Source organism: Sylvia atricapilla, chromosome 2 (assembly GCF_009819655.1).
Source record: "Sylvia atricapilla isolate bSylAtr1 chromosome 2, bSylAtr1.pri, whole genome shotgun sequence".
Taxonomy (NCBI): Eukaryota; Metazoa; Chordata; class Aves; order Passeriformes; family Sylviidae; genus Sylvia; species Sylvia atricapilla.
The window spans coordinates 40786795-40807509 of NC_089141.1; the positions used below are offsets into that span (position 1 = coordinate 40786795).

At 37.2% G+C, this 20715-nt stretch overlaps 1 protein-coding gene across 1 annotated transcript in view; it reads right to left on the reverse strand.

Moving 5' to 3' along the window:
- The window catches only part of GUCY1A2 (guanylate cyclase 1 soluble subunit alpha 2), a 136167-nt gene that overhangs the window by 10489 nt on the left and 104963 nt on the right, over positions 1-20715 (reverse strand). Inside the window, exon 7 of the mRNA XM_066313002.1 lies at positions 1280-1434. Coding sequence (XP_066169099.1) covers positions 1280-1434 — 155 coding nt within the window. The remainder of the gene's footprint in view (positions 1-1279; positions 1435-20715) is intronic.

A 20715-nucleotide genomic window follows, 5' to 3' on the forward strand; every position in this document is an offset into this window, starting at 1 on the left:
TGGAAGGTCGCAAACCAATTTTCTTTTCAAATGATATCAAGTTCCAAACAGAAATTTTCAATATATTTATTGAATTTATTTTTATTTAAATGAAAATGTTTTCTGTAAACAATAATAGATTGGATTTGGATAGATTTGGAGAATAATAGATTGTCTTTCTTTTGCATGTTACCAGACAACTGTACGATTCTATTTCTGTTCACTTTATGATACAAAGCTTATTCAGTTATTCTACCTCTTGTTACACTTGCTTCATTCTCAAAATATGATCTCAAGCGAATGGGCTGGTCAGAAGAGTGTCACTTTATGCACTAGTTTAATTACTCTTAACTTTAATTTCTGACTGATTCATATTTTAGCACAGCAGACACTTCAATACTTGGATGAAGAAATCCCATGTAAAAATTTTATTTATATAGTTAGCTATGGGGGAAAAGAATTGAGATTCACAGTTCTGAATAGGAAAAAAAAGAAAGAAAAGCAATATTGTTTGAGCAACTGTGTACAGATTTACCATACAGTCTCAAAACCTTCAGAAAATTACTTCAGATACAGAACACTGGAAGATTGAGATATCCTGCCAAAAATAAGTGAATGCATCAGCTGTAATCTAAGCAGTAGAAATTTTAATAGTCAAACTGTCAAATTTGAACAATAAGGAACACCTTTTTTATTTAGGAGCTGTTCCTCATAACCAGATTTAATCAAGCCTTCTCTCCATTTGCATAATTTCTTCAAAACCCTAGGGATAATGCTTTGCCATTTTCAATCTTTTTTCCTATGTTATGAGAATGCTTCTATCAAGTGTGTCTTTACAGTGCTAAATAAGAATTTTTTTCTGCAAGAAAGCATTAAATCTCTTTGTAAGCTTGGCCTTGCTGGCAAAATTAGACTTCCTTCTGAAACAATGGGAGTATGCTTTCTTTCATGAACTGTGTTTAGCGGGTGGAACTGAAATCCTCAGTCAAAAGCTGTAATAGTGCACAAAACTACGTTGCTTCGGGAGATTATCTTCCATTTCTTCTGTTACATATTATTTTAGGCAGGAATGGCTGGGTTTTCTGTTGCGCCTCCTCGCCTCCAATGCCTGAACTCTTTGCTCACTCTGATACAAACCTACAAACAAAAGAAAGACATCCCCAAGCCGTACCCCTTTCCAGCTTCCTGATGCCCTACCCACGTTCTCTTGAATTTCATGTGTTGAGGACAGAGGATGTTACAGGATGGAACTGAGAAGAGGCTGAAATAAAAAGAAAAGGAAAGGGTTAGGAGGACTTACTGGTAAGTGGTGGGACTGACATTGATGCGGCGTGGGTGGCTTCCTGACTCGAACTTGCTGGCAAGGGTGACGTTGTTCCCAAAGAGACAATAGCGCGGCATTCTCACGCCAACGACACCAGCTAGCACCGAACCTGAGTGGATGCCTATCCTCATCTGGAAAAAAGACATGAGATCCACGTCAGGCTGCCTCTCTTGTGCCACCAGTGGGAATGTCATTAAACAAACCTTTCAAGTAAAGAATAAACCAAAGAAGAAAGAGTAAAGTGGAAAAAAACAGCCTCTTCCATTCCTCTACTTTAAATCAGATGCAGTTAAAAGAAAGAAAAGCAAGAAGATTATTATCTTTTCACTAAAACTATTTTCTTCTGTACACATTTGCCGGAGACCATGACAGCCAAAACAGAAATCATGAACAGAATAGGATGGGATCATCCAAAGTTACTGCAATATCAGCCTTCTAATTACACAAATAAATACATTACAGAGGTTATTTCTGCCACCACTTCTTACATAGGCTTTAAAGAAACACCCAATTTTCCTCAAACTGGCAGGAAGAATAGTTAAGCGGAGTGAATGACTAAGTTACTTTTATCTCCTTTATATTCTTCTTCCAAACTCTTCAAGGTCTAAGGTTTTTCTCACTTTGTCAGAGAAATATTGTAGTGGTGAGAATGCTGAAGACTGAGGCACCAATGTTTGGAAGATTTAAACTCCACTGTCCATTACCAGTGAAAAAAAGCACTGCTGAAGTCATGAATTGGGTAAACAGCCCTTCTCCATATAGGTGAGGTCAGTACCTGCCCTCAGTAAAAGACTATGAGCAGGAAGTCTTGCTCACATAGCAGTGAGCATGTTGTCAGCTTTCAATAAATAATAAAGAACGTATTTACAATGTATCATTCTTGTGAGATGGGGGGTGAATTAGTAATTTTGCACACAATTTTAGGAACAGAGCTAATGAAACCTATTTTTTCCATTGCTACTCTGCACATTTATTAAAAATCACAAATTAACTGTATGCTGTGACCTCTTCTGAGGTACATTCAATCACATGTAAAGGCCAGACTGAAACTGTAAGAAAAATATTAGCTTTGTTTTCTTCTAAAAACACATGGGTAAGAGCATACATATAGGGAGAATGGAAAATATGACAGAAAAAAAGTGCTAAGAAAATAAAATTTGCTTTTGCAATATATGCAGTGAAAGCTGAAGTTATTGTTGGTTGTTTTGTTCCTTTCATTCTTTCATTTTCATTGCTTCCTTTTACAAGGCCACGTAGTTTTTTATCACTCAGTGCTTCAGTGACAGATGTGAGGGTTCTTCTGTACTATCTTAAGAGCTTTTTAAAAAACATGTGCTCCTACAATAAAAAGGTAGCTATATTCTCACAAACACAGGTTAAACTACATAGAGAGTGTCAAAAGCTGAAGTCATCATTGAGTGGAAGAAAGTTGATGTAGGCTTTTTCAATAAACCTTAAAGATAACGCACATGAAGAATGGCTTACAATAAATCTCCACATCTGCTTTATTACACAGTTCTCTACAAGAAAAGAGCCTGCAAACACTGACGCCCTTGTCATGAAGCATTCCTTAGTGTGCCTTATTATACTGAGAATAACCATTACATTGGTCCTATAGCACTTTTTAGAGAAATATGTTTACTTAAATGTGTCTTTTCAACGTTTTACTTTCATTTGCAGACATGTCGTTCTGGTGCTTTTCCTCGCTGAGTTGAAAACGCTTGTGTGAACAGCTTAAGGCATTTTTTTACAAAGGACAAAAATGTGTGATCAAATTATTAACAAGAAGGCATTTATTGGGATATATCAACCTTTCACATTACTTATGCAGAAAAGAAAATCTGCCTAAATCACATAACTTAAAACAACAACAGTTACACAAATATATAGTTCCCAAACTATATTTTACATGTAGCCCTTAGCAGTGCTTTCTCAGAAGTCACCATTATATATTAATAATAGCACAGAAAGTGAAAATTAGGTGACAACACTAGGATGCATTTTTTTTGTCTATTTGTTTACTCCTTTTAATATATGTATAGTACAAATTATACATTTATTACCTGTCCTAAATGGAGCATTTTTATAAAAATGCATGCTCTTCATCTGTCCCAACCATTCCTCTATATTTCCTTAATTAATTGGCTAAAGATAAAAGGAAATTATGGAGCTGAACCTGAAAGTTCAGAGGCATTATGCACACAAATGGAAAGATGGGTCTTTAGAAACTACCACAAAGAGAAGACAGCTGTGAAAAAACCAACTAGTAAATACCATTCCACCTATAGTTAAGGAACAGTGAAGATACTGAAAAAAAAAAAAAAGCCAAAGACATTTCTAAAGCATTTCTAAAGACATTTCCATGATACTGGAAGGCACAATGGGAAAAGAAATATAAACTGGTAGGAAAAATACTGAGAGACCTGTGAGAGATCTTTTAGATAAAGAGGGACAACTTGAACTGAATGCAATGGAAAATGAAAAAAAAAGATTAACAAATCTGGTCTTTGCAAGAGCTGTGGTAGTAGTGAAGTGGAGAAAAGCTGATGAGTCAGAGGTGTAAAAGAAAAGCAGCCTGCATTGATCAGTGTAATGTGAGAGGAAAGACATGGCTATGTGCAAAGCAAAAGAAGATTCCAAAACTTGTATGGAGAAGGTAGCAGTATTTGGATATTTGTTACTGGATAAGGCACAAAGAGCAGAAATGTCTAACATCTGAGTGACAGGAAGGATAGTTATTTTGTTCAATAGGGGTAGAGAAGATTCATAAGGAAAGAAGAGGATCAGTGGTCATCATCTAACGGGGAAATGTGCCAGAAGCAGTATCAATGAGAGCTGATAATCCAGACTGGACTGCAAGAGAAAAGTCAAGAACAAACAGGAAAAAGGATAAACAACACACAAATACTTGTTCTTTTTCTGAACTGAGCATTCTGTTACTGAAATTTTCTAATGTCTTAAATCTTAGAAAAATTGTATGTTACTTCTTTACAGCTCCTCATTGCCAAAGCATGATTTTCCTTTTCTATATCTAGAAGAGCTGGGGTTTTTACTTTGTTTAGTTTAGTTTCTTTTTTATCTGCCGTGCAATTCAATTACTTGCAATAGCCTGAATGCCTTCTTAGGTACCATACTGAAAACTGCACTCTTACTTCAAAATAAAGCCTATTCCAACCAAGATGAGAGTAAATGCAATACTGAAAATTCACAACCCATCTACAACTGACTTTATGGGAAAGAGGCAAAAATATTTTAATAACAGTAAACAAATGCAGTGGCATGCCTGAAGTAAATTTCATCATTGCTAATTTGTTTTTTAATAGCTTTTTCTGTTAATCAGTACTCCCACAATTAAAAAAAAATCCAGTAATTTTCCTTATGGTCAAAGCTCCTGAGTTTATTCTGTTTTTGAAACCTTGTTGAAAAATGTACTCTTCTTCCTCTTTCCATATTTTTCCACATAATCTTCAAGGCAAAAACTAAAATACAAGTGGAAAGACAGTCTGAGAAGTAGTACTTGTCTACTCAAAAATGTTTTTTAAAGTGTCAAATCTAAAACTTTTTGAGCAATATATGTTTGCATATTGATAACCAATAGAATACATTAACCTTATTTCCCTTCAGTCAAAACTGAGACATTGCATTACAAGTTTTAAAAAATAATTCCTTTATTAATTAGACCACAGGGAAATGGTTCAAGCTGTAATGACTCCTGAAAGGAAAATTAGAGGGTTTTAAATCATTCTTTAAGCTTCTTATGTAGACAGTACTGTGCAAAAATATTTGCACTTCTTTTCAAGTCAGAAATCATTCTTCACAGCCATAACCCTTATACAATTCTCCATTTTGTTGCCTATTAGTTTCTTTCCTTCTAAATAAAACATGAATTATGCTTTTAAAAATAGTTTTGTAAGACTGCAAATATTTTTGCACAGCACCATGTTAATACTCAATTTTCCTTTCAGGAGTCATTACAGCTTGAACCATTTTCCTGTGGTCTATTTAATAAAGGAATTATTGAAATAAATTGAAAGGCAAAGTAAGAAGAAGAGTCTGTGGGTACCTTTCTTTTCGTCTTCCATCAAAGAGTAGTTGACACTAAAACACACAAGCAGACTTTCCAACTCCCACTAAAGGTAACCATGTAACCTTTCTTCTGATAAGCACAGGGCAAAAAACCATTCTCATTTCCAAAGTTCTCTCTCTGCAACCAGTAATTTTTAGTTTAGGGATTTCCTGAGCCAAAAGAAATTCTTTTTGTAGAGTAAAAGTGTTTGGTGTTCACAATGTTCTAATATGAACTACGATAACATTTCAGCACACGTTCTTTCTTCCCACTGCACACACAGAAAGAAGGACCTTATTAAACAGTTCTCACACACTGAAAAACTCACTCCCATGCTAGAAAGAGAAGTCTCAGATTGCTCTACAAGTCAGCTGCATCCAGAAGGACATAAAATCCATTTTCTCAGAACAGTCTGCCTTAAACAGACCCAGATTAAGGAGAAAGGGTAGGCTAGGAAGTAGGTGACACAGTTGGGAAAGAAACCACGGGCAGCAGTGATCCCCTATTCAGCCAACCTGGAGCTTTTCAAGCCTCAATAATGTGACTGACTGACAGCTGCTCAAGACTTTGTGCTGAGCTGAGCAGAGCTCAGGGCTGGCACACGGCAGTGGCTGCGTGAAAGCAGTTCCAGGCACACGGATGGCCCAAGCCAGAAAAGCAAATACAATGGGAAGCATTCTGATAGATCAGGACTTTTGGTATCAGCTTCAACAGTGTACATTGGTAACTGTACAGTAACATTTCTTAGACAAAAGCACCCCTCACTTTCTGGCCTAACATACTGATTGATACTCTGTGTTTCAGTATGGACCTTCTCCCATCTGTACTTGCAGTGTTCTTCGAAAAGGAGAAAGTCACCTCTTGCAGGGTGTCTTAGTTATTAGCCCATGACACACAGCCAGATTCTTTCAAACAGAATCTGCCAAATACTGTGTTTTCTGTCCTAGTATTTTCTAGCCGTTTCTACAACAGTGCTATCTCTAAATCTCAACATATGCCTTACACAGGGACTTTTACTTGTGAAATGTCTTAATGTAAAATAGACTCTCCAGAGCTCAGAGGTCTGAAATCAGGGCCACACACTGGTGACTCAGTGTGCCTTTCTGCTTCTTCAAAGGACTGCAAGTTGATAGGACTGACAGCTATGTCCTGGCATATGCTTTAGTGTGTGGGTTATCTGTATTCTTAGATAGATTTATAAATAGTGCCTTTCTGGAAGGGACATATGACAGTACAGCTCACTACAGAATTGTTGCCAAGGAACAGACCTGCTCAGAGGAAAATTTAGATCACTTGAATTTCACAAGGTGTTCCATAGAACTAAATTACAGGATATATTTCCCCCCTATTTGAACATCATTTGGAGAAATAAATACTTAACTTTTTTTCTAATCATAATTTCCTAGATTTTTACCCAAAGAATTATTCAACCCATCTGAAGCAAAATATACAGCAAATTACACAAGGACAATGAAAAATAAACTAATAAAGAGAGAATGCCTTGGGATCAATAAATCCATTTTAAATAATTATCGGGTGAAGCAATCAGTGGTTTCTACAAAAAAGATGCAGTTAAATTATACCCAATTTGATGCACATTGCATATGTACATCCCTGGGCTATGATCTTGGCACACCATCATTTTCTACTGCATGTGGAAAAAGTAGCTATGAAGCATTTCTACATAAAGAAGCCCCAGACTTGAAGGATGAGATTATTTTTCTCTTTCCCTTGAAGTTCTTCCACTATGATCTAAGCTTTGAATAGTGGTTGGATCAGTTAACCTCCAGAGGATCCTTGCAGCCTCCTTTATTTCCCAACTCTGTATTTCATAACCTGTGCTGAAAAATTACACACCTGTGAGTCTCCATCAGCAGTATGAAGTAGAATTAGATGAAAGAAAAACGAAAACGAAGACTCACACTAGTTTTGGGACCTCATTACTTCTAGCATCAAAGCAAAGTTTACACTGGGGCAAGTTATTTTTGAGCCAAATGGGACAATGTGAATTCACTATGGCACTGCTCAGTGTCTAGGTTAGATTATTTGGGTCATCTGTAAGGAAACTTCTGACCTGAAATTATTTACTGGAGGGGGTTGCAAGTGGAGAGGTGGGTGTTAAATGATGTAAATGAGAATTTTTAGAGCTGCTAAACAGAAAAATAAAACCTATATCCTTCCCCTAAGGTTCCCAAGCAGAAACATTAAAGTTAATGTGCCTCTTCATGAGCTGCTTCTCACTCACCAATAAAACATTGCATTTCATTGCTGATGGGGCATTTAATAAAAACACCTTCAATTGTTTTCTTTAAATAGTAATTTCCACTGTAGGAATTTAATTACTATGTGAACCTGTGTGTTCAGGCAGATAAAAAAGAGCTGATCATTCACACAAGCCCACATAGCAGTGGAGGATTTTTCCCAGCCTCCCCTCCACTGGCACCCAAAAAAGAAAAAAATTCATCAGAAAGTTCTCTTTGATCCCTAGTGTAGGAGGACATCTTTGTCTCACAGTGCCATCATATGACATATACTGAATGGATTTATTAACAAGGATAAATGACACAAGCTCAAAATATTTAAGGGAACAAAAAAACTGTGTGGGGAAAAAAAAAAAAAGACGTTTGACCTAAGCATTTTAACCTCAAGAATCAACCTTTGATAGTTCTGCTAATTTAGTAATTAAAGGTAAATTGGAACCACCTAGAAGTTAACAGCTCTTTTTTCTAGACTCCTGCTAAACACAGGAGGTAAATAACCTCAGAGCTGCAGTTCTTCACATTCTAAAACTGGCACACAGGGGAGGCTGAATCAGTCACTCCTGAAGGTGTCTATCTCTCCTGGTGGAACAGAGAGGGACATTTAATGATGACTTTACCCTGGACACCCCATAAACGGACAGCTAAAGAAAGGCAAGACGAATCCAACTCTCAGCCTGACAAAGTTGACACACTTTTACCTTTTCTTAAAATAATCTACACTCTTGTGCATAAATCATCAAAAATACTGGTGTTGATGGACAGGATCCCATCAGAAGATCATTCTGTTTGTAGAACTGCAGAAATTTCTCCAGATGTTTTAATGTAATGGTCTTTGAATCTAGCCTACAATCTTTGAAACTGTAAAATGAAATGACCTTTCAGTGGCAGAGCCATGCTTCGTCTTTTGACCACAGCACATGTTCTTATCCATGGATCAAAGTCAGATGGATCTGCTTTGGGAAGAGCTTGGAACCAATCAACAAGGATCATAGCAGCTTTAAAATGGAACCACTGATCTAAAACAGTCTTACAGTTTTGCTCCTGGAAGCAACCTTACCTAGCCTCTACAATTATGATGTATCAGAATCTTCCCAACAGCTTCCACACTATTAATGAAACCTAAATTGTCACCACAGTCATTTAAACCTCTACCACCACAAGGTATGTCACTACTTTTTGGAGCAAGAGGAGATACATTTTAAGTGTATAGTTTCTACTGGATGCCCCAGCTTCTTGTAATCAGCTCTAAGGCAGACATCATCAAGATAAAAAAATTATTAAACTCTCTGCTCCATATGGACACTGTAGACATGACAAAAAAAAAAAAAAAAAAAAAAAAAAAAAAAAATCAGTGGGTGAGGTTTGGAAAATGCACCTGTTCTTAAGCTGGAAAAAGCAGAGGGACAACTTCCTTCAGCACTCCTCAGTCTAACAAACAACACAGCCAAATAAACTGTTCTAGAAATGACTGGATGTGACACTTAGTGCTATAGTCTAGTTGACAAGGTGGTGATCAGCCAAAGGTTGGTTGGACTCAACAATCCAAGAGGTCTCTTCCAAGAGAAATGATTCTGTGTGAATCTGTGACTCTGTGATATAGACAAAAGTCAACATACGCCCTCTTTTGAAACAGTAAATCAAGGAATGACCACATGAAAGATGAAAGGCTGAGAAAACCCCAAGCTGTGTATAAAGAATCAATAGAATTGCAGGCTGTAATAGCTAAAAAAATAGTTTGCTTCTTTGTGAATAAACTTAAAGCACTGCTACCATTGTAGAGACTTGAATACTAAATGTGCAGAATAACAGCTCTTTCTCACGCTCAAATAAAGGATAAAATAGTTTGTAAAGTAAAGAAAGTTTCCATATGACAGCTGGGACATACAGATACTTTACACCTTACAGGTTCCAACATTTGAACAGCTCACTGCATTAGATAGCCCTTAAGCACCTCTAAAATACTAATACTAATAATAATAATAACAACAACAACAACAACAACAATAATGCTGTGTTCCTTTGCTTGTTCATCAGTTTGATTTTTAAGAACTGCAATTTCTATAGATTGAACACAAAACAATGTAGGATGATGACAATGATTTTTGCAAAATTTACCCAACTCTTATGCCTGGAGCAAGTCTCCACAGCTGGCAGTGGTGATTGCATACAAAGGGAAATGAGGCTTTGTGGCTGCACGGATGCCATCAACAAGAGACTAAAAGACTTCACCTTGGCTATAATTGGGAAGGGGTTTATTAATACTCATTGGCCTTTGTACTTCACCATCACAAAGCTGCAGATCTCTGCAGGGAAAGTGAATCTCCTCCTCAGTGAGTTCAAAACACACAATCACATAAAATTATTTTTATGAAGTCTTTCAGACAGGCAAATCCAAAGAGTTGTGAATAACTACTTCATACAACAAAGGGAATTAGCACAAAGAGAAAGGCATCTGGTTTGCACTAAACTGAGGATTTTAGCAAATTATCTAAGCATTTAGTGAGTCCCCTGATTCCTGTATAGACAGCACTTCAGCAAGTCAATTCAACTTCCTTGACACCAAAAAACCAATCATAAAAAAGCTAGGATCAGAACTCAGAGTGTTCTGTACAGCTGTGTTACCTTCACTGAAAATCTAGGTTAAAAAAAGGAAATTTGTAAATAAAATCGTTAATGAAATGAATGAAAAAACACTCTGCAACTCATACAAAATGCACCATTTTTTATTCCAAGACTTAAGGTGGAAATCTACAAGCAATATCTGATTGTTATTGAACATCAGGTGCACCATGAATAGAAATTAGATACTGTTTCACTGTTTGTTTATATTGCTTCAGAGAAAATTCTTAACAGCATTACAATTTTAAGAAGACGATTCAGGATAAATTTGAATGCTCTAGTGTTTTCATGGCTAGAAAGATTCTGATCTTTTTTTCAAAAATTAGCAAATGAAAGCCTGATAATGTCAAGAATATGAAAAAATCCAAACAGAGACTAATTGCTCTCAGATGAAGGTGAATCACTTATGGGAAGGAAAGATTTCAATGTTCAGTCTAATGACTTTCCTTCATTTCATTCAATGATCTCTCCCACTGTGTCTCACACTCATCCCTCTCTCAGAGACACACTGACAAAGAACAAAGCATGGCAACATATACAGTTGTTTTTGGCTTGCAAATTCTGAAAAAAATAGCAATCTTAGTGCATATATTATAATATTTCCTTTTATATAGGTTATGCATTTTGCAGTTGCAAAAATTCAAATACTAAGACAAGATTATCTCTGCCCATCTTCACCAGATTTTATCAACTAATTCCTATTTCTATAACCCACAAACATAGAGACAAAAATTTAAGCATACTTATGCTATTATTTGTGTGAGTAAGGCCAGAAAAGAAAACCAGAGGCTTTAATTCTCAGTTATACTTGCATGTTCTTTTCAAAATGAAAAGCTAACCTAGTTTGAGAGGCAGTAGAAGATGATTGTGTGGCATATCTACAGCTTCCTTGTCTATCACTGCTCTCCAGCCAGCCTTTAGTGACACTAACTGGGTGCATTTAGCTGCTGAGGGGCACAGACCCCAGCTCTGGATTTGGCTTATCTGGCACTCTCATTGTTTCCTTCTTTCCTGCTGTTGCTCCTATGTGATTATGCTTTATTTGAAACTTTTTCAGTCAAATTCTTCAACCAAGAAGTGGGTGAAGAATCTCTCTTGGTGCAACCTTTGCTGACAAGTCCTTTAGCTCTTAGTCCCGTTCTTAACTCCTTTCCTCCCAAATGCATGCAAGATGCGTTTTCAGAAAAACAATTCCTTTATTTTCTGGTGCCTTGTTCTTTATCAACATGTCCCTGAGAGGAAGATGAGTGTGAAGATTAAATCATGACAATCGGATAATTTTTATTTGTATCTAACTTGAGTTGAAATTTGTGGATAAATGAAATAAAGTAGATTAAATATGACCCATAGTTGTGAGTAATAAATAAAATTCATCATAACTTACTTTTTAATGATCTGCAATAAACAGCAACAATTCAAGTCAACGGATCCCACAAACTGAATGCATCTAGAAATATACTCTGAACTAAAAATACACTGAAATTCTGAGTGAAGACCAAAATGAACTTGAGATAGCATGCAATCTTGCCACATGAAAGAAGTAATTTGGGGTTATGAACATCATCTGATATCTATAGTTCCTTCCTACAGAATTCTAGTCACCCTTACCAAGCCTATTAAGTTAAAACCTAGGTACTGTCAATAGGTATGATTCCTGAGAAGATCAAGAATCTCTTCAGAAAGGATTTCATTAGAGGGAAACTAAAAATCTGTAAATATTTACAGCTTGGCTAGTTATTACTCAATAGAGGAAGCGTAAGAATCATCTACAAGTATGTACAACATGTTAATATCAAAGAGGGACATATAGGGACACACCTAGAAATAATTAAATTATTAAATAAAAAATTTAAATGATGACATAGGTGAATATCCAGCTTATCTAAGACTAAATAGACTGTACTGCAGTGACAGGTTCCTGAGGTAAACATGCTAAGTTGCATCATTTCATTATGGCACTACTGAAACACTGGAAAGCATGTTGTGAGGATGCTGATAGGAAGATGGACAGGATGCATTAGCATATGTGTGTCTTTTTTAACTCTATCATCATACCGCATTGAAGGACAACTAATTAAAAAGTGGTATTACATTTGAGGGTTTCAAATGACTGCTACAAAGTCTGGTTTTTCGTCATCTTTAAGAACAGATGGGGTGGGATAAATATTTTTTAATGTCCTGAAACCACTTAAAGAAACAGAATTTTGAATTTCAGTTCAAAGAGAAATTAAATGTACCTTGGTTCACATTGTCTTTAGAATAAAATGAAGATAGTAGCTGTGTCGAACCAATTTTACTTATGCTATAAACTCAGATATTTAACTTTGTTTTATGTAATAATCACATGTTGATCAATGATCAATGCCAACAACATACTTTGCAGTATCAAGCTTACCAGTGTAAGCTTGACAGAAAACATAAATTTTTAGACAGTCATCCTTTCATGATGGACTGTCAGTTCTGTTAATACACTACAATCATACCTAGTCATGTTATTTTGGTGTTGGTCTGTTTCTCATCACAGATGATCACAACTAAGCTTCCTGTGGATAACTATCAAAACAAACTCTTTCACAGGAAATAGTTTGGCAGTTGCACACTTATCCTCCATGAGAAGGACAGAAAGAATAAAGGGCAGAAATCTCCAAGGTACAACATAGCTACATTCTACATGGTTTTGAAGCACATGCCCCAACTGCCCCTATTTACTCTACATTGCTTAACTTTACAAAATGGTTTGTTCTGCATGAACTAGAACCCTGTGGAGGAAATTAAAGCAGTAGCTCTTCTCAAGATGTACACCAAAGTTAAGACAAACTCTTACAGGCATATCAGGATGCAAATCAACATTTGATCTTTCAGATATGTGGAGGCATTTAGTAGGGTAGAGGCATTTAGTATGAGGAACAAAATCACCCCAAGTAAAAATCTCAAAATACATTAAGTATAGATACAAGGGCCTCAGCACAAAATCCATCAATCCACCAATCCTTTTCTGTTACACTGATCTACTTGAAGGGCTGGCAAACTTGTTGTGTCATGAGTGACAGCGCAACAGCAAAACCAAATATGTTACACTGGCCTTTCAGATCTGTGATCATGAATTTAAAAATTTAGGTACTAAAATTCTAATTAGTGACTGACATTCTATAACAGTAAATACATCACCAATTAAAAAAGTTACGGTTCCATTAGAAATTTCAGCACTGAAATGTAAAATGAAAACAAGGCCATCTGTAATTAGAGTGGTAACGGTCATGAAATTAACAGATTCACTTACATAAAATGCTGTAGATGATCCTTGAATTAAATGACTCAAAAAATATTTAAAATTTCTCATTGCAAAAATGTTTTAATCCCAGAAGCTTCCCACTTTAAGGGTTTGGCTTTATACACTTCAAAGCTGTAGCACGCTAAATTCCAACTACTTCATAAAAGGTAGGCAGTGTGTGTACAAAAGATACTTGAAACAAAGGACTGCATTATGGTGCATCTCAAAGCTTGTCATAAAGCAGCTACTACAGTGCACTGTCTCTGATAAATCACCACAATTTTTCTTCATTTAGTGTTACTTAGAAATTGATCTTGGTTTGTAAGCAAATTCAGAGAAACCTAATTTACTTCTAGTAATCCCCATGGGATAGATGAATAATGGTCAGACTACATGTTCCACAGACACCATTCCCTATTGTAGAATTGTGGGAAGAGTAATGAAAACTCTTTTCCTTTTCTCTGAAATAAATTAATTATTTTCTGTGGAAATAAATAGAAGCTTTCTTCAGATCAGAAACCATCCAAATTCATGTAGCTGAACAATATGCAAATTTGAGCAAATAGAAGCAGATCTTCTCCTGCATTTTATCAATGTCTGTCTAAATCATAGAACAGTGTATCTTAACAGGCATGCAGATTCTTTTTAAAATTATGCTTATGTGCGAGGAAACTGCTAACAAGGAAGGATACTTTCACATTAATCATGAGGAAATGCTGCCAAGCAAACCCAAGTTGTTTGTATCTCTAATTTCCGCCACACTGAGAAAGGCTCTTTTTAAATTTGAAAATGCCTTTAAAGCTATTACCTGCACTGTACACTTCAGTGAGGCACACAGACTCCAAGCTGTGTTAAGATAAGCTTGTTCAAATCTGACCCAATATCTGAGCCATAGAAACACAGCACTGCTGCTGGGTCAGTCCAAGGAGGACTGTCCTGACACAAACCATGGCAGTGCTCAGCACCCATAAAACCTCATCAGAACATGACAAATGAAGAGTAATAGCTTTCCAGCCTTCCTTGCTTCCAACCAGCAGCTCTGAGTCTTCTAAGGTAAAAATATATCACTTTCTCCTGAGTTCCAAGTTCTGTGATGCCCGCACTGCCTGAACTAAGTGAAGCAAACCTGAGCAGGTAACTCTGATTATTTGCCTGTCCTTTAGTTCCAGCATATTTCTGGTCATCTTTCTTTGCAGCAGATTTTTCAAAGCTATGGACTGAGTGAACTGCTCAAATGTTCATGGAACTGAAGAGAGGCTTTGTTGTAACCTTCAGGCACTAATTGATGGCAGTGTACTTGCCTGCAGCTCCTCTTCCCTTGGTCTGCCCTCCTGGCTGTAAGTATAAGGTGACAATAAACCTGACCTCTAACTCCACAGTAAGAGTCCCTTTTTCCCTCTACATACCCTTGACTTTATTTAAATGAAGTAATTCATTACGCAATTAGCATACAATGAATTTTTAAATAATTTTCATAAGAATGGAATCAGTTCTGCTCAGCCTGGAGACATCTGAAACCTTCCCCAAAATGTGCCATTTCTGTGGAGGTCACAAGTGGTGCTTCTGACGTCACCTCAGCGCAGTCCTAGAGAGTTTAAAACAGAAGGTAGCATCAAAGCACATGATTTAGCTCACTGCTTTTCCACCCAGCTACCCTGTGCTGACACCCACAGCTGACAGCACGCTGCAGCAGATCTGGATTACACACAGAGCAGTGCTCAAACCTCGCTAGTGAACTCCCACTGACACAAAAGATGCCTGTAAAAGGATTTGGGTCAAAGGCAGTGTAGGACAGCAGAGGGCAACGCAAGCTGGTGGGTGGACAGTGTGCTGTGGGATGCTTAGCATGTCTGGGTTTAAGGAGAACAGCAACTGGGAAGGGAAGCAGGACCTGTGGCAGTTCAGACTGTGACATGAGACAAAACACAGGCCTTCTTCCAGGCATTCATGGCAAAGACAACCATACCTGTTTATCCATACTGATCCACAGTGATCTTAAATGCTGTAGCTATCAAATCCTAAGGCCACCTCATGGAGCATAACCACATGAAGCAAAAGAGAATCTCACTTATAGAAAACTACTTAAAAACAAAATTCAATGAAAAACAAAAGGAAGGCAAGAGAAGGACTGTGGAACAAGGGGACCAGTGACAGTTAAGTTTTGGTATGCTAAGCCCATATTGAAACCTGGTTGGAACAGAAAAAGATGCACATCTGTTTTTCATGCACCAGTAAGAATCCCAGATGTGTCACAGTATCCATAAGAAAACTGTAATTCCTGTAATCATACTGAGTTATAAAGGTATCAACTTCTGGTAATCCAAACTAACGAGAGAACACAAGTCATGCTGTCATTTTGGAACCTTGTCCAACTGAATTGTCAATATGCTCAGGAAGTAGTTGCATGTGGATAATTCATAATAACACTGTCATGGGAGTCTAAGACACATCAGGAGATGGGCTTAGCAATGTTTGCAAACAGAGTGAATTCAAGTGAATGCTTCACATAGATGGCAACCCCATATTCACATATGTGTAGGACATATATCTTACTGAGGAAGCCACAATTCCAGTTAAGATTTGCTCTTTGCTGGTGTTCTTGGAATGGAAGCAACAGAAAAACTGGTATTACAGATATTTCAGAAATTTCCACAAAATTCAGTGCTTTCTATAGCCTGGAAACCTGCTATTCAGTTCTTATTTATGTAGATTTGATGGCCAGAATTGTTTTTCCTATTGGCTTTTTGCTTGTTTTCCATTTCTGTGAGGGAGAGAGGAAGAACTTTCAGGAAGCCAACAGGGTTCCATATTGCTTTCTGGTCTTCAGAAGACCAAACTAAAAGCAGTCATCTGGTGCAATTTGGTCATAGCCCCAACAGAGGCATTTACAAGGTAATTTTTTGGGGTTCAAATGCCCACTGAGCATACAAGAGATTCTAAAACATGCATTTATTTCCCACTTTCCAATTTCCCCAAAAAAATTTTGATTCTTCTTGGAAAACATTGTTCAAAGCTTAGATTTCATTCTAGTATTAGTTTTACGTGGGCTGTGCAATAATGATTCTTGCTGTTAGGGTTAGCAAGAAAAACATTCAGTTTCATACACATCACATTTTTTAAACGTATTTTCTGAGGCACAAAACTGCAATGACAAAACAATCACAGGCTCAAGAACAGCCATTATCCTATTTGGGGCTTAATGGTACTCCCTCAGATGGAGTGTGGGATGCTCACATTTTTCTAATGGAAGCCATAGAGGCTTAGCTTGGTTTTCCTCATTCCCCTTAAACACTGGCTGCTCTTAATAACTTTTTGTCTTACCAGATATCCTAATCTATTAAAAAAAAAACCCCGAAACATTAAAAAAAAAAAGGCATTTTACAAGTAAATCTTGGCTTAACATGAGCAAAATATTTCACCAAAAACAAATGGAAAAAGAAACCTCAGGTGGTTCTTCTTAGAGAGCTGTTAAAACCAACAACAGGTATGAAATACACCTACCTCACACTTCTTAGTGAAGTGGAACCCTACATTACCACTATCCAGGATGCAATGCTTAGCCCAACTGAAAACCAGACACGAAACTCTGAACTGTCTTAAAGATTGCAGTTTGCAGAGCGTGGCTCCCTAAGTTTATGAAGACATAACTGGAGAGACAGTTCTATTATGGGAACAGGTTTCTCCATTCAGCAGAAGGTCCATTTGCAAACAATCACACTGATTCTGAATGGCTGTCCATCTATTTTTAGTCGTCAGTAGTTTGACCAAAAAACTTATTCAATGTGTTCACAAGGGAAAAGGTCTTAGCAAAATTAATCTCATCTCCTGTAAACAATAGCCTTCATGTGTGAACAAGAGTAGGCTTTATTATTCAGCTATTTCCCATTCATTCTCATGCCTCAAAAGCTTTTCTTCTGTCCAGAGTGCAAGAACATCACATAATTTAGGTAACCAATACACACAATGCAACAAATGGCAAACATCAAGGAAGAGCTCATGAAAAACAAAAAGGCTGAAAATTCTTTGGCAAATGCTCAAAAGTCATGAAAGCTCTGAGAACAGAAGAAGGATGTTATAGTGTCTTCAATGTTTTTATGACTAGCAATTTCATAAGCTTCCTACGAGTCTGTTGAGGAGGAAATGGCAATGTATAAACAAACCATGAGGACACGGTCTAGTGCTGGACTTGGCAGTGCCGGGATAATGGTTGGATTTGATCATCTTAAAAGTTTTTCCCTACATAAACAATTCTATAATTCTATGAGTCTATTCTATAAAAATCTGTAGGGTAACCACACTGAAAATAGATACCATGATCTCAGCTACAGCAGACAGAATTTTTGTTGCTTTTGTTATCTGAGCTATCCTAGCTATTAAATATGTCATTCCTTCAGTAAAAGGAGTTGACATTTAGCTGCAGAGATCTGTGACTAGGAACAGGCAATAAATCAGATAAGAATGTAAGAACAACTGTACTGAATCACACCAAAAGACCATCTAGTCCAGTGCTGTGGCCTTGGAAGCAGACATAACAGAGAGCCCAGTATGCAATGGATGGTACCCTGGAGACAAATGAGCTTAAATGAAGGATTCACTGAAGCCCTTGAAGATTGTTTTCTAGTTATGATAGAGAAGAGGTTCCAGGGAGTGCCAAACAGGATGCAATCATGCTTTGTTCTCATTGAAGTTTAAGTGCGACTGCAAATTTGAACATCAAATAGCTTCCTAAGGGATGTGAAGTTTGGTGATAAACACATACAGAAACAAACATCCTAAGTTTGAACTCCATGTCATCTTTAATTTTTACCTTTGAAAAAGTCATTATTCATGGCGAAAGGAGACTGATATTTTGGAGTTAGAAATAATGAAATTATCTTCATCCTACAAAAATACCTTGTCCATGCTAAAATTAGCATGTATTGAAATTAAATTAATTAGTGTTTCAGAGTTTATATAGGAAAAGGGTCACTAATTTTCATGTTGCCTTGGTGAATATAAGTTAAGGCTAACCACCATGAGCAAATTCTTGAAGACAAATAGACTTGTAACATAGAGAAGAAACTGCTCAGTCTTTCTATATTTATATTCCTTTCAGTATCTATGAAGCAATGGTCAGATATGACGTTTCTCCTCAGAAAACACAAGTCTGAACAAAGGTAGCTAAATGCAAAAGATTTTATACTCAAGTAAAAGGGCCTGAGTTCAGCTCCCAAACCACTAACATGTACAAATGTGTAGTTAAGCTAAATCAGGTGTGAAACTATCTACGAACACTGGACCGTATTTGATTAAATAAATATGCATTTTGGTCAAAAAGAAATCTGAACAATGAAGCTGTTCTCTAAGTTTAAGCAACCAGTGTGCTGTGGGATGATCACATTTTTAAAGCATTATAGGGAAGGTGCAGTAACCAAGATGGCCTATACAACCAGGTCTGTAAACTGGAAAAGATAAAAAAAATACACAGATGCAAACTGAAATAGCAAATAAATAAAAGATCAAAGTCCTATAACCATGGACTATAAATACAACTTTTTGAGTATACTGTCTAAAGGTTGGAGTGTGCAGTGGTTTTCATTGTCCTACTTGAAAAGCCCCTCAGATGCCTGATTTTCAGATCAGAAAGCTCAATAATTTTCTTACTATCATAACACCTTGACATCACAGCATTTATTAAAAAAACAAAAAAAAACCACAAAAAAAACCCAAAACACAAAAAAAAACCAAACAAAAAAAAAACAACCAGAAAAACTTATTGGAATAACAAGGAGATACATGCGTAATTTCATATTATGTATTTGTTGTCACAGTCAAGAAAAAGAAAAGACTTCTTCAAGTTAAGGTTTTGTAACAGTCTGCTTCTTTTAAGTAAATCATATTGATGCTCCCAAAGGAAACAATAACTCTAATTCTGCAAAGTGTTTTTTGTGGCTACAGAGTGGGCGCCACTATGCAGAAATGACTGTAGTAAAGCAGTAACAACAGCAGTTAGTCCCTTTTCTAAACAACTGTATGGCAGTTAAAACACCGCCCTATTTTTAGGCTCCTTTTTCTTCTGGTAGAGGTTTTTACTAATTTTTCTTCATCCATTTTTTAAAATGCAGCACAAATGGACCTACTACAAAGTAAGTTGTCACAGAAAGTAAAACAGGTATTCTGCAGAGAGATGATAGAAAAGACAAATTTTCAGAAAGGCACATAGGGATTTAATTACTCACTTTCCATTAAAATTTTTGTAAGAAGTGTCACTACTTCTACAGTAAAGTGAAAACACACGCTGTTGCAAAGAACATGTTATGTCAAATTTTAACAATGTAAACCTATCATCACAGTACCTGGGCCAGAATAACTAAAGAGCTCAGTAAAGTCTGGATCTGCATGGCTGGGAAGCAGCCTTGCTAAAAGGGCTCTGCGGGACAAGCTGGCAGGGTCAGCAGTGCACTGCTGCAGCAAGAATGGCACTGGATCCTGGGCTGCATCTGCAGGGGCATCGCCAGCAGAGATGGAGATATCCCCATACCACTCTGCTCGGCCTTTGTCAGGCTGCACCACAGCACCGTGCCCAGTGCTGGCCCCACTGATGCCTTAAGCTTTGGCTTTCGTGTTTTTCAGATTCAGTGCTGCCTAGGGATGTAGTTCTGTGCCTCGTATTATGTGCTGGTGAGCTCTCTTCACAGAGCAGGTAGACAAAACAAATCCCTTCTTTGCTGAAGACCAAGGACAACAAGAACAACTTTCAAGCCCAAAAGCATAAAAAACGGTGGACTGAAGGAATGAACAAGGAGGATGGGACCTCACAACCTAAAGCTGTAATTGGACAATTAAACCCCAATATGCAAATGAACCAAACCTTATAAAAATGTAAGACCTTGTGACCAGTCATCCATTTTGTGACCATTTTAAGTCCACCTTGGGTGTAGCCCTGGTCAGGCTCTTGTCCTGCCCAAGGTGTCCTAAAGGCCTTTCAATAAATACCTACTTTAGCTCTGTCCAGTCTCTGTTTCAAGTCAGCCCTCCTAAGACATCACCACTGCTCAGGAAAGACACAGACAAACTGGAGTGTCTGAAGGAAACACACAAAGATGATCATGAGGCTGGAGAATCTGCCCTGTGAGGGATACTTGAATGAGTTGGGCTTTTCTCCCCACAGAAGAGACACTTAAGGGAAGAAACTCATCACAGTATCCCAGTACTT